General features: G+C 38.7%; 1 protein-coding gene across 1 annotated transcript in view; it reads right to left on the minus strand.

Annotated features, from left to right (window-relative positions):
- Nucleotides 1–15721, minus strand: part of Msh6 (DNA mismatch repair protein Msh6) — a 196423-nt gene that overhangs the window by 68444 nt on the left and 112258 nt on the right. Inside the window, exon 16 of the mRNA XM_067143707.2 lies at nt 3684–3793. Within this exon, the coding sequence (XP_066999808.2) occupies nt 3684–3793 (110 nt within the window). The remainder of the gene's footprint in view (nt 1–3683; nt 3794–15721) is intronic.

Raw genomic sequence — 15721 nt, forward strand, 5'->3', positions numbered from 1 at the left:
AACCAGTTGAGAAAAATCAAGAATAAGAACATTGGGAAATCAAATTAAAAAGTTATACTTATCTCTCAAAAATAATCATTTTCAAATACTTAACTCCAAGACCAATAGGTCCATTCACTTCTCCCCAAATTCAGGAAATTTCCATAGTACAGTAGAACCTCATCTGTTTGCCCCAATCTTTAGTCCAGATCAAATTTAGCAAACATATCATTAAATTTTATTTTATTCAACAATTATTATTAATTATTTATGCAGAACTAATAATTTAACATAGATTACAGTTCAGTATTTGATTTCTGAAACTATAAGAGTAAACAAAGTGTTTAAATTTTGTGTTTAAGTGATTAACTGATTAATAAGTGATTCAAATACAGTGTTGTATGCATTATTTTGTATACTGGTTACTAATCCATTAACAAGCTGTGTTTTGGTGAATGAATCAAATTATGAGCCCTTTGTATATTAAATTCCCTTTGCAATATAAGTTGTCACAATACACAGTGTTAGTAACCAGAGGTAAGTGTTGTTGGTGTTGAACAACAGTTCATTTTCATCGCAATTCAGTATTCATCATGCAGTCAAATCGGTATCACGGTAATGACAACAAGAGTTTGAAAGCGCTTGTAGACAGTGTTTTAGATGGTGATTCAGAAGTACTGACTTTTCTGAAAATGAATCCAAGTTTCAGGGTAGTGTTAAGAGAGCATGGAAGAAACTGCCTTGCCAGGTCTTTCCAAATGTGCACGGCCTGGTGCAAAAGAAATGGGAGAGCAAAGACAATAATCATGATAAAACATGAGGACGTCAGCTCACTACACCTGCTGAACTCAACACGAAGAAAGACTGAACAGAATGTGAAGAAAGTAGTTCGGCACCAAACAAGGATCACTCGGAACTCATTAACTCAGCAGCTGGCTTCCTGTTTTGCCCCAAGTATATATGGCGTATCAAAAAGTACGATTCCGATCCATCATCTGAACTTGCAATCTTTTTAGAGTACATGGATCCACTCTCTGAAATCATTTCTAACAAAACAAATACAGTAAAACCTCGTTAGTGCGTTCCTCATCAACACGTTTTCCCGCTTAACATGTCGTAAATTCAAAGTATTGAGACTCATCGTCGTCGTCGTCATCATCATCATCATCATCATCATCATCATCATCATCATCATCATCATCATCATCATCATCATCATCTGCAGTTTCCAGCTGTTCAGCGGGTCTGCTTGGAACATAAACCTCACCATCTCCTCTTGACTTCCCACCACTTCTCCCTAGTCACTCTTGCCCAGTCCTCTCCCCTATTCTCTGTACACACTCTTCCACTCCTTTTATCCACCTGTCTCTCGGTCGTTTACCTCTTATCTCCATTTCGTGCATCCTCCTCGGTATCCTTTCCTCTGTCATTCTCTTCATGTGTCCATACCATCTAAGTCTAGATTCCTCTAGCCTATTCTGTAGTGGCTCTTCTTTCAATATATCTCAAAACTTCTCATTTCTCATCTTATTGAATCTTGTCACTCCTATCCTGCTTCTCACAAATTTCATTTCACTTGCCTGTATTCTATTCACCGCTCTCTGCCTCATTACCCAAGTCTCAGCTGCATACGTCAGACTAGGTATATAGTACATCCTGTTTTGTTTTTTTTTGCTAGGGAGCTTTACGTTGCACCGACACAGATAGGTCTTGTGGCGACGATGGGATAGGAAAGGCCTAGGAGTTGGAAGGAAGTGGCCGTGGCCTTAATTAAGTTACAGCCCCAGCATTTGCCTGGTGTGAAAATGGAAAACCACGGAAAACCATCTTCAGGGCTGCCGATAGTGGGATTCGAACCTACTATCTCCCGGATGCAAGCTCACAGCCGCGCGCCTCTACGCGCACGGCCAACTCGCCCGGTAGTACATCCTGTAAATCATATTAAATCTATATATAAATACCTCACTTACCGCATCACAAATTTTCGCTAGTACCGTTTCGTACGATCACATTTTTCCTGGACCTGAAAACGACGTCCCTTATGAAAGAAACGTGATTTCCACCTCAGATAAGAGCCGTCGCCACAGTTGCGTTATTACGGGAAAAGAGCTTCGTGAACTTCAAAGGATAAGTTGCACTTTCGGGGAGCAAGATGTTAGCTCACGAATGTTCAGTTTGCTTGCTGGTTAAGAGCGAGATCGCTGAATAGCAGAGTGAGCCTCTTTGTGCTTTTATTTCGCATTCCATTCAGAAGGTTGTATTTTGCGTTGAGTGGTACAGTGAGGTGTAGTGAACATTTGTCTTGTGATAGCCCAGTTATGGATATGGAAAATATTGTGAAATTCCTTAATAATGAAGTCAAAATTAAAATCTGTCAGAAAGTGGACTGACATAAGCACGCATAGGTCACGAATATTGATACTCGCACCTTCAAGTTTCGACTATCACTCAAATTGGTCAGAATTTTGTTTGATTCAAAATGGCAGCCAAAATTTCCCCGCAGTTCGCAGTTGCACATGGTCGAATGTATCCTCCAATTCATTGTCTATGAGTGTGACCAGAAAATAATGTTAAATAACCCACTGGTCTCAAATAAAAAGACTTCTACTAACATTTGTTTTAGAAAGAGTGTGATCTGCAATAATACTTCAATATTTTTGCTGGCCCCTATGGATGTTTTCATACTTATTGTTTGGTGTTTTCCATACCTTCCAGTGTACTTGTTATTTTATAATCCCCATCAGAAAAAGTTTTCATATTTGTTCTCTCGTTTTTACCCCACCTTTTAATACTTCCCTCTCATACACGACATAAAATGTGCATGTTGGAAAAAAAATTGTATCTAGTGTTTCCATATACCTGTTGAATAGTTTTTATTCGTATGTTTTCTCACTTAAAACATTCTTTTTTCCTTGTCCCCTGCAGAAACGTCTTAACAAGGTTTCACTGTATACAACACCCACCAGCTGTTTCAAGCAATGAGTATGGGTAAGTCATAACTTTCAATGTCCGGCACCATGGCTAAATGGTTAGCATACTGGCCTTTTGTTATAGGAGTCCCAGGTTCTATTCCCAGCAGGGTGGGCAATTTTAACCATCATTGGTTAATTCTGCTGGTGCGGGGGCTGGTTGTATGTGTTGTTTTCATCACCATTCCATCCTCATGACGCGCAGGTTGCCTACAGGCGTCAAATCAAAAGACCTGCACCTGACAAGCCGAACATGTTCTTTGACACTCCCGGCACTAAAAGCCATAAGCCATTTCATTTTCATAACTTTCAATGATATGAATACAAAATTTGAGTGAATTATCTTCATTAGTTAGTATTTTATGTATGTTTTTGTACGACAGGTACACTTCAACTACTGGAGAACAATTAAATCAGATTCCACCACCAACATTTATTGTGATTTACATGGGTTATTTATATAGAGCATAATAACCTTAAAAACTGTTTGAAGTGGCTTAGCTATTATTCCTGTAAAAATAAATGGTAAGTCATTGTATAATGACATTTTCCCCATTATTTTTCTATAATCCAGATTTTCGTTAGTCTGGATCACCTCCAGACCGGTTTAGCCTTGCAAATCGAGGTTCTACAACATTTCGAAATTCTGTTTGAAGTTTTCAACAATGTTCAAGTTCTAAAGTGAACTTACTGATACAATATTCATGATCAATAAGAATAATACAAAACACTTACATCAAAGAAATCAAGAGAAGAGCTCATATCAGGAAACTTTCCATGAGAATGCGCAGAAGCCATGGCAGTACACTGGACTAAAAGCTTTGAGGAAATGTCTGCTTCACTGTCTGGAAACAAAAGATATACACAAAACATTACATTTAGCCAACGGATAACACAGAAACAAGTAACAGCAGCAACACGATGCAACACTGATAATGGCAGGATCAGATCTACAGTATCATAGTTATTCACAGGATTTTCCTGCTGTATTTTTAGCTCTTTGAACCTAAAAAAAAAATTTGCATCTTTAATTTTGAATCTAAAATACCAATGGTCCATAACTTTTATGATACAGACAACAGGAATGAAACATTGCTACAAACCAATCAAAAGAGAAAAGTGAAGAGAGAGAATAGGATGGCAATTGGGCACTTCGAATTTGTGATGTGTTAAGCAAAATACAGTAAAACCTTGATATTTCGTTTCTGTAGGGGACAATGAAAAAGAACATGTTAAGTAAGAACATGTACTACTGAATATATGAATTAAAACTATCCAACAGGGATATGGTAACATTAGATGTGAATTTTTTCTGACATGGGGGCATTGATCACAAGTACAGTAGAACCTCGATTGTACGTTCCCGGAAACATTTTCCCGTATTATTCGTTCAAATTACGTGGTCCCGCGAGTATCCTAATTAAATCACATTGTAAAAATCCCGCATTGTCCATTCCTCGAAGAAAGGATTTCCTGTATAAACCGTCTAGAAATTTCCGTCCCATTAACGCTAAATCCTCGATCACGCCTTTTTCAAGAAACTGCATCTCACGAAAGGATGGCTACGGCATACTTAAGGATCTTGGTGTTAACATCCCATCATCATAATCTGTAAGTTTTATTTCCGTATTGATTATATTCACAAATATGAAGTATTGAAGCTTCCACCTAATCAATACATATATTTATATATTTTTGTTCTACAGGACAGGTTTCGACCTTGTGAAGGTCATCTTCAGCCGACAATCATAACATACAATTAAAACATCACAATAAGAATGTCACATGATATGGGCAAAAACATTGTCATTACAAATGTACATAGTTTAAATAATCGTCTACATTAACTGATATAATAATTAAAACTTAACATTACTATATGTACAAGAATGATGTATGTTAAAATACATTTTTCTTAAATGATAAAGGTGTCACATAGTATGGATAAAAATGTTATCAATTTGCAAATGTTTTTCGTCTTATCTTCGTCTACGTTAATCGGTATGAGAGTCAAAACTTTGCAATACTATTATGTGCACAGGTGATATATATGGAATGTACAATATTCTTGAATTGTGAAGTGTCCACTGTTCCACATTAAAACTTATGACTAGATGAATAAAACATTTAGAAGTAAGGGTTAATTCTTGCGGCGTGTTGTAAATGCTATGATATATGATCAGCCGTGTTCGTCTACTGGTGGTATAATAGTATGAGTTTCTTGAAGTAATATGAACACTTATATTGAAATCAGGTAGTTGTCCGGTGTTTAGTGCGGGACTTCATCGATATATATACAAAGCTTATACATAGGACCGAAACCAGTACTGTACTGTAAAATGTCTTAAGTACCTTACAATAAATAATAGTATTGATCACAACAAGATGGCACGCGCTATACAATGCAAGTAAACATGCTCTGCAATTCACCTGCCATATCAGCCAGATAATAATTGTTTTAATATTCGTGGGTGTGCTAGTGCTTTATTTAAGTGTGAACTGCAATAGCCGGGAAGTAGTACGACGCTGAAGGCCGTAAATTAACGTCTTTCGAAGTTCGAGGAGCGAATGGCAGAATTCCAAGCACGCTTGGAGGAAGCCATGGCTGCTGGCGCGACCAGTGCTGCCAACCCAGGTGACACACTAACCGGCCTTGCTTCAGAGTTCCAGGACTTTTGGGAAATAATTTCAGTCTCGACCAGCAGGACATCCTGATTGATGAGGCAGAACAATATAGCGGAAGGAACTGCCTACTCCTTCATGGTGTCTGAGACCCCCAACGAGGACATGTACGCTGTGGCGCTGAGTACGTTAAAAAACAGTCTGAACATCAAATTGTCTATAGACAGTATAGATCGATGTCATAGACTGGGTCGTATGAAGAGGACAGCAGCTGAGGTGGTGTCCGCAGGAAATAGGCCGATCATCATTAAATTCCTCAGGTACCATGAAAGAGACCGCATCTGGTGCGCCAAGTGAGCTCTTAAAGGTACCAAATTATTAATAACCGAACCTCTGACGTCCACAAGGAAAAAAGTACTGCGTAAAGCTTGGGACTGCTGGGGTATGTGGCGAGTTTTGACGCAGGACGGCAGCATTATCGTTCATTTGGAAGATGGGAAAAAGCTCCACATTAGCTCACCTAATGAACTGAACTTACATACGAGGCAGTTAGGTGGATTATCGGAGTGATGTGACCATTGTGATGTGCCCACTAAATGTTGTTATTATTATTATTATTATTATTATTATTATTATTATTATTATTATTATTATATATATAATTAATTTGCTGGGGCCATCAAGGACCACGTTAAGTCTTGTTGCATTTGACACTGAACTTGGCCTTCTTTAGAGCCCAAATTTCCCTCATTCTTTGTGAGTGGGCCTGCTTACGCTCCTCTGTCCAAGGGGCACCGTGTCTTCTCTTCGGTTGCTCGTCTCGGTTTAGCCGTTCGTCAATATTTTCTTGCGGAAGGGATCTCTGTTAAGGGCGTCTTCAGCTGAGATATGTAGCATTTGAAGGTCTTCTTTGGTATTTCTAAACCAGGGAATTGTGGTTTTGGGGTTTGAATAAAAAAAGTGAAAGATTTCTTTAGTTAACTTTCTTCTGTCCATTCTTTTCAGATGACCGTAAAATCATGCCCGTCTTTTTCTGATTGTGTCGGTAATTTTCTCTATTTTGCTGTAAACTTCCTTGTTGGATCTCTTTTGATGGACTCCATTTCTGTACTTTGATCCCAAGATTCCTCTCACAATTTTGCGTTCTCTTTTCTCCAGTTCTTCAAGGAGTCCTTTGTTGGCATTTAGAGACAGGGTTTCGGCTGCATATAGAACTACTGGCTTCAGAACTGTTTCATAGTGACGAATCTTGGTGTTTTGGGAAAGGCATTTTTTGTTGTAGATGGTACGGGATGTTTGGTAGGCTATTTCCAGTTTGCGTACTCGCTCCTGAAGTGCTTCTTTGTCCAGTCCATTTTTCATGATGATCTCACCCAGGTATTTGAATTTGTCTACTCGGGTGATGTCCCCGTATTTTGTATGGAGTTTTGGTGGAGCCTCTTTGATGTTAGTCATTACTTCTGTTTTCTCAAACGATATCTGCAAACCAGTTTGTTCGGCAATTTCCTTTAAAATTTCAACTTGAGCTCTAGCGGTTTCTATGTCGTTTGAGAGAACAGCAATATCATCGGCAAATGCTAAACAGTCTGTTGCGATCCCCTTAGATTTGGTTCCTATTCTCAATGGACCGTAGTTGGTTTCCTGTAATCTCACCCGCCAGGTTCTGATGATCTTTTCAAGAACACAGTTGAAGAGTATCGGGGATAGCCCACCACCTTGTCGCACTCCTGTTTTGATGTCAAAGGAATGCGAGACACATCCGTGGAACTTCACCTTGGATTTTGTATCGGTCAGGGTGGCTCTAATTAATGCCAGCAGTTTCAAATCAACTCCAAATTCATTTAAGATGTTTAGCAGGACTTCCGGTCAATGGAGTCGTACGCTTTCTTAAAGTCCACAAAAACAGACACATACTGCTTGGACCTTAGTGTACAATATCTGATGATCGTCTTGAGATTTTGTATCTGTTCAGCTGTTGAGCGACCTTTTCTGAACCCTCCTTGGTATTCACCTATTTGATGTTTGACTTGTGCTTCCAAATGCTCCAGGATGGCAAGTGATAGAATTTTGTAAGTCACGGGTAGCAAAGATATTCCTCTGTAGTTGTTGATGTTCTTCATGCTGCCTTTTTTGTGTAATGGATGGATCAAAGCTATTTTCAAATCTTCGGGTAGGGTCTCCTTGTTCCAAATTTCTTCTATTTGTTTTTGCAAGATATCAAGTGATTCCTCTGAGGCATATTTCCATAGTTCTGCTACTACTGAGTCTTCCCCCGGCGCTTTGTTATTTTTGAGACTGGCAATGTGGCGCTTGATTTCATCTCTGTCGGGTGGTCTGGAATCTGGGTACCTGAGTAAGGGTTCCTTGGTCTCAATGGGGCTTTGCGGTTTAGAGCAATTAAGTAAATTCTTGAAGTAGTCAGCCACAATGCTGCAATTTTCTTCATTTGACGTCGCCAGTGTGCCGTCCTTTCGCTCAAAGCATAGAGATGGTGGTTTATAGCCAGTGAGTTTGCGTTTGAAGGCTCTGTAGTACTCTCTGCTTTCATTCTTCCTAAAGTTTTGTTCTATCTTTTCAATGAGAGATTTTTCGTATTTACGTTTCTCAGTTCTGAACACCTTAGCTGCTTGGGCACTTTGGGTTTTGTAGGTTTCCCAATCATTTTCTGATTTCGTAGAGTAGTACTGTTTCCACGCATTGAGTCTTTCTTGGAGGACTGATTCGCAGGTACCATTCCACCAGGCATGCTTTTTGCTTCTCGATTTCTGCAACGTCTTTGGCGGCCTCAACAAGGAGACTTTTGGCATTGTTCAAGTCACAGTCATTTGGTCTAGCCTTCTCCTGGAACTCCTCGACCCTTTGCCGAAGTTTATCATTGTCGAAGCGTGTGATCTGTTTGGTTGTCTTCCTTGTGTTTGCGGGAATTGGTTTGAATTTGATAAGAGACATATAATGATCTGAGGCCACATTGAGGCCTTTCTTTACCTTCACATTCATAATCTCAGGGCTGTTTCTCCTGGAGATTGCAACATGATCAATTTGGAACTCTCAGAGATCTTGGACGGGAGAACGCCAAGTCATTTGCTTTCTGGGTAGATGGCGAAAGTGGGTTGACATGATCTGCAGGTTGTGATTTTTGCAAATGGACACCAGTCTTTTGCCATTGGGATTGGTTCTTTTGTGAGCAGGGTAATTTCCTATAACTTTCTTGTACTTCTGTTCACGACCTAGTTGGGCATTGAAGTCGCCCAAAAGAGGCTTGACATGGTGTTTGGGGATTTTGTTTAATTTTTCATCCAGTAGGTCCCAGAAATTATCAACTTCGTCTGGATCAGACTTGTTCTTATCGTTTGTAGGAGCATGTGCGTTAACTAGGGCATAGGTTTTGTTCGCGCATTTAATTGTGAGTATAGACAATCTGTCATTCACAGGTTTGAAATTTGCAACCGATTTAAGGATCTTGGTTCTAACAGCAAACGCGGTTCCAAGCATCACAGCTCCATTGAGGATTCCTCTTTGCGCTTTGTTCTTGAAAAATCGGTAGCCTTCGGATTCAAAAATCTCTTCATCTGGGTACCTTGTTTCCTGTAGGGCCATTATGGATATCTGATTTTCGTGAAGAGCTTTGGTGAGGGTTTTCAGCTTGCCAGTTTGTGTAAGTGAATTTATGTTGAAAGTTGCTAGAAGGTTTTTAGGTTTTGGCCTGAGTTTTTGACTCTTCGGGGTGCACCGAGACGCTCCGACTCATCTCTTGCATGATGTCGAGTCTCCCCCAGAATCCGAGCGAGACTCGTGCGCCGTGGCGTTCACGACGAGGGATTTATCCGAAGATTTACCCCCTGGGGTATGTTTCTTGAAATGTTGTGCCATCATGCTTTTTGACTTGACTTTGCTTTGGACGGGTACCCATCCTTTTACAACTAGGGTTGTTAGCCCTAGAGGTTGCCTCAAGATGTTTTCTGGCTTCTGGTCATTTACCAGTCTTGCCGTAACCCTGGCAAGGGACCAGTTCTTTTTTCACGGTGGTATTTTATTTCCCTACTACCCTCTGACTCTGCTGGCGGCAGAGCCAGCGAGCTTCCCCAATTCCAATGGGACGCGCCCGATGGAGGTAACCGGTAAATCCCCACACGGGTATTATTATTGTTATTATTATTATTATTATTATTATTATTATTATTATTATTATTATTATTATTATTATTATTATTATTATTATATTTACGTGTGTGATTGTGTGTGTGGTGCCTTAACCAGTCAGCAGTCCAATTCTTCAGGATATCCAGGTAAGATTATTTTTTGCTGAGTTAAAGTATGCCCGTTAGACAGGTAGCTACGGTATTTCCACATGACAATGACCTCTATAAGAATAGTACACCCCTCACTCCTTCACAGAACACAGACGCCGGTAACCTTTTGAAACAAGAACTTTCACTATATCCTCATACTCTCCAGTGTTCTCACTTGAACAGCCTAAGTTTGCTCGCACACACCGACAAAATTCGGGCTATATTTAATAAAAATAGCGTCCATTTGATAGGTATTAGTGAAGCTGGTTATCGCCATAAATTCCAAACAACACGGCTATAACCTCTACCGCCATGATCGTACAAATAAGAGGGGTGGAGGTATTGTTCTCTACTGCAGAGATGACTTGAAGAACCGTGTCATTTGTACCTCATCGACTGGTGAAACCGAGGATGGAGTTTATGTTCGTTGAAGTAGTTGCTAGTGGACAGAAAATACTTATTGGAGTGGTTTACCGACCACCTAAAGTATCTTACTTGACCGAGTTTGAAACGCACTTACTTAACTTGCTACCAGCCTATCAACATATCATTATATTAGGGGACTTCAATATAAATCTACTTACGAAGAAATACGATACTAAGAAACTATAAGACTTGTTTTCCTCATGTGACTCTACTATCCTTCCCTCTGACCCTACTAACCATGTACGTACTGCCAACAACATTTCCCACACCTTAATAGATCTCAGTCCTCAGAAAGTGGTATCCCACGGACAAATTTCAGTACCGGCTGTGTCCATCCACGATCTTATATTTCTTGCGTACTCACTTCGCGCTCCAAAATATAAACCTAGGTATATAACGTGCAGGAATATGAAAGATATCGACATCTATGAATTAAGACACGATGCCTACAATCTTCCGTGGAATAGCATTTTAAATCTGACATACATTGATGAAAAAATAAATACATTTAATTCGTTAATACACAATCTATACAACAAACATGCACCGAAAAGACAGATCAGAATATCCCGCAAACCTAATCCATGGCTAACCTCTGCAGTTAAAAATATGATGTCTCAACGTGATGCTCCTTACCGACATTACAAACATACTCAGGACCCAAATGACTATGAACAGTATTGAATAATTAGGAATAAAACTAAACAAATCATCCGTAATCTTAAATTTAAATATGTTCGTGAATCAGTAAGTAACCTAAATACAGCTAGTGCCTGGAGGCATCTTCGAGCCATAGGCATAGGAAAAACACATGAACAGCTTCAGGTACCTGACATTCCACTTGACAATTTAAATGAGTATTTCACAGAAGAGAGAGCTCAGTCTAATCCGCTTAACAGACCACACGTAAATAACGTCCCAGCACCTGTCCCACAAAATCGCCCCTGCTTTGCCTTTCGTATCGTCAGCACAAATGAAGTTAAGAAAGTCTTGTATTCTATTAAATCAAAAGCAAACGGTGTCGATGAAATTCCTATTACTTTCATACATAATATTATTGGCGCTATTCTACCCATTCTCGACCATATTTTTAATTACTGTCTCTAAAACGGCACATTACCGACAATTTGGATGTACGTCAATGTAATTCCACTTCCTAAAAACCCAGGTTCGAAACTCCTATCCAAGTACCGTCCCATTTCGATTCTCCCTGCTCTCTCCGAAGCGTTAGAATGGTTGGTAAATGCGCAAATACTGGAATACCTTCAGGCTCACTCTCTTCTTGACCCGCTGCAATCTGGCTTCAAGAAGGGTCATAGCACAGCCACTGCCTTACTCAAAGTGACTGAGGACATCAGACAAGCAATGGACGAAAGACAAGTGACAATACTCACACTCCTCGACTTCAGCAGTGCTTTTGACACGATAAACATCCAGACATTGCTGATGAAGCTCAAATCGTTTATCGGTAATGTTGCTAAAAAATTTTCACCGCATATCTTACAGATCGTATGCAACATGTTACAGTACAAGATACTGCTTCTCAGTGGCGACTCTGGAAGGCAGGAACCCCCAAAGGTTCTGTTCTTGGCCCCCTTTTGTTTGTCCTCTATATAAATGACATCTCTAAAATAAAGTATAATAGATATCACCTCTTTGCCGACGACGTCCAAATTTACTGACACGTTAATATAAATGATATATCGAATGCAGTAAGAGATATTAACTCTGACCTCCAACAACTCAGTGTGTACGCCAGTGAAAACTTTCTCCTCCTCAACCCCAGAAAACTCAACCAATCATTATCGGTTCTCAGAAATGATTAAACATCATGTATAAAAAGTATGCTATTCCTCTGATGACATTAAATGCCACCGTAATCTCGTTCAGTAAGGAAGTGAAGAACTTAGGTATGACCTTGACTGAAACTCTTGACTGGTCTGCACACGTAAGAAATACATGTAGAAAGATGTACGCGACGCTACACCCTCTGAAACGACATAAGGACATTTTCCCACAAGACGTAAAGATAAAACTACTCCAAACTTTGATACTACCAATACTTGATTACTGCAACATTGTCCTCATTGATGCGACCCGTGAACAAACTATGAAACTTCAACGAGCATTGAACTCTGGTCTTCGATTTGTTTTTAACTTGAGTTACAATGCTCACATAACCCCTAGCTACACATTTCTTTCCTGGCTGAAACCAGAGAGGTGACGGAAATTCCACGTACTTACGTTGATATATCGAACTCAGAAGGAAAATCTACCCAAATACATCTCCACAAAATTCCATTTACTATCCTCATTCCATAATTGTAACACTAGATCTGGCACTTCCCTCGCTATTCCCGTCAACCACTCTTCAATATATAACAGATCCTTCGTTGTGGCTGGGTCATGACTTTGAAATTCACTCCCAGCTGCTGTCAGGAACTCTAACTCAATATCGAAATTTAGGACTGCTTGTAGAGATTACCTGTTGAATACCGCTGATTGTTTCGTGTGTATGACGACGTATGATAGGTTGTGTGATTGTGGTATTATTATTATTATTATTATTATTATTATTATTATTATTATAGTGTAATGTACATAATATTTAGCTTCTTACTCATGTACATAGATCACTTTTATGGCCATACTTATATTTCCATTTACTTTATTACTTATTGTGTTCTCTTTGTGCATTGCTTATTTTTTCAGTTTGTATCTTACTTTTTCATTATGACTTTGCCTCTTTCTCTTTATCTTTACGCTCCGAGTTTTATTCTATTTTACCTGTTGAACTCTGCTTTCTTTCTTTATTATATGTTGTCCAAATCTGTAATTTTTAGTTTATCTTTGATTTTAAGATAGAATAGAACATTTACAAAATAGCCTTTCCGAAATTTAATCAGACGCAAGAAAATATGAACTAACCCTCCAAAATAAATGATGCACTCTGCCATATCTTGAGGTGTATCCCATTCTTATTGCATTATTTAGCATTAAAATTAAGCGATCGTTTACTTCAGCCTTTATTTTTAACGAATTAACAACTGCTATCGGATACATTCTTTACTCATTTATTACGAAACATTTCGGTTTTCTTATTCATGTAATGTTGCCTAACCTAACTTAACCATTTTCGTTTTTCTTTACTGAACAGCAGTCTACGGGTTTTACTAATCGTCTTCGACATCGCATTCGAATTACATGAAATCAGCTTCATGGTCCGTATCGCACTTCAATAGATTCACAATTAAGTATTTATTTATTTTCGACCTAGTCGATACAATGATTGCTTAAGGCAATTTTTAATGGTTAAAAGTGGTACATGTTTCATATATTATCAACATCTTCAGCCACATAACACTGTTTAGATGAAAAATTTATAAATTGACAAAGTAATGCTTCAGAGGAAGTGTCCTTAAAATTAACATAAGGCCGAAGATGTTGATAATATACAAAACATGTACCATTTTTAACCATTAAAAATTGCCTTAAGCAATCATTGTATCGACTAGGTGGAAAATAAATAAATACTTAATTGTGAATCACCTTCAAATGTCGACGAGAGCGCTCGCTAGTTGATATAGCGAGGAAACGATACTAAAGATGACCGATCACATGCGATATAATGGCTGGATGCATAAATATGGGTAGCGGAAAAAAATTGCGCACGCTTAATTGTTCGTAATAGGGCTCTCGCTGTATGTGATACACAACTATAATAATTTTGTATCACAAGTAGATCTTCAATACGGACAAGAAATTAACAGTAGAACCTCGAACAACTTGTGAAAATTTGGATTATATAATTCCACCTTTACAATACTGCAAGTGTCTTTATTGAAAAGACTACATTAAATTACATTCATGATACATGTTTCGTCCTCCTATGGGACATCTTCAGTCACAAATACAAAACATTAAAAAATAAGGCGAGGACACGTTGAATTGAGTAGATAAAAAGTCTTAGTATCATGTGACGCGGCGTGGTGGCGTCTTGTCAATCATCAATATTAAAAATAGTGAGGCGTGAACATGATGTGAAACATGAAGTCCAATAAAATCATAAGTTAAAAATGTTGTTCAAAACGTCGAATTGCAAATGTAAAACACAGTAAGTGGCTGTGCGAATAAAATTATGTGGCTATTATACAAAAATATTGTTGAGGTGATGCCACATTACAACAGCTTTCTTGATCAGGAGGTGGAGTTATACTGGTGATACAAGTTGAAACTGATAGTGTGTTGACAATAGGGGCCTCCTTGCCCGTCCTACATCGACCACTCCACCTCAAGTGCTAAAGCTAACTAAAACTAACAGTTAGCTTTAGCACTTGAGGTGGAGTGGTCGATGTAGGACGGGCAAGGAGGCCCCTATTGTCAACACACTATCAGTTTCAACTTGTATCACCAGTATAACTCCACCTCCTGATCAAGAAAGCTGTTGTAATGTGGCATCACCTCAACAATATTTTTGTATAATAGCCACATAATTTTATTCGCACAGCCACTTACTGTGTTTTACATTTGCAATTCGACGTTTTGAACAACATTTTTAACTTATGATTTTATTGGACTTCATGTTTCACATCATGTTCACGCCTCACTATTTTTAATATTGATGATTGACAAGACGCCACCACGCCGCGTCACATGATACTAAGACTTTTTATCTACTCAATTCAACGTGTCCTCGCCTTATTTTTTAATGTTTTGTATTTGTGACTGAAGATGTCCCATAGGAGGACGAAACATGTATCATGAATGTAATTTAATGTAGTCTTTTCAATAAAGACACTTGCAGTATTGTAAAGGTGGAATTATATAATCCAAATTTTCACAAGTTGATACTTTGACAATACGGGCTCCATTATGAAGTTTATTACGTGTAAAGTAGAACCTCGATAATTCAAAATCGGTTAATTCAAAATCTCGCCTAATTCAAAGAAGCTCTCATTCCTGGAAACATGAGGTACGGTTTTGCATGTTATTTAAATCATTTAATTCAAAATACCGATAATTCGTACTTCGAAGAACAATGTCGGTTCCGTTACTGAAATTCAGACTTTTAATTCAAAACTGCCTTTACATTTGAAAAAATAGTATTTTGCAGAGTAATTTTAATTTAAAATTTCTCCGCGTCATGAAAGAACGCGTCTTCCGGAACGTGAAGGATTAACTTTGAGCACTTTCATCTACTTCGGCGAGTCTATATTGCGCTTCATATCTGTTACGTTTGAGCGGAATCATAATTATTTTGTATTCAGCGTTTTTAGGGCGCCACAATATCATGTAGCAGGCAGTGTGTGGAGAGGCAGAATCCATGAACAGTTGGAAAAAGGCGTGGCTTATAGCCTATAATCAATTCGTACGCACCAAACAATATTGTCAATGCTGATGAAACTGCATTGTTCGTTTGTTTTATTTTTTTAAATG

This window comes from Anabrus simplex, chromosome 3 (genome assembly GCF_040414725.1).
Source record: "Anabrus simplex isolate iqAnaSimp1 chromosome 3, ASM4041472v1, whole genome shotgun sequence".
NCBI classification, from domain to species: Eukaryota; Metazoa; Arthropoda; class Insecta; order Orthoptera; family Tettigoniidae; genus Anabrus; species Anabrus simplex.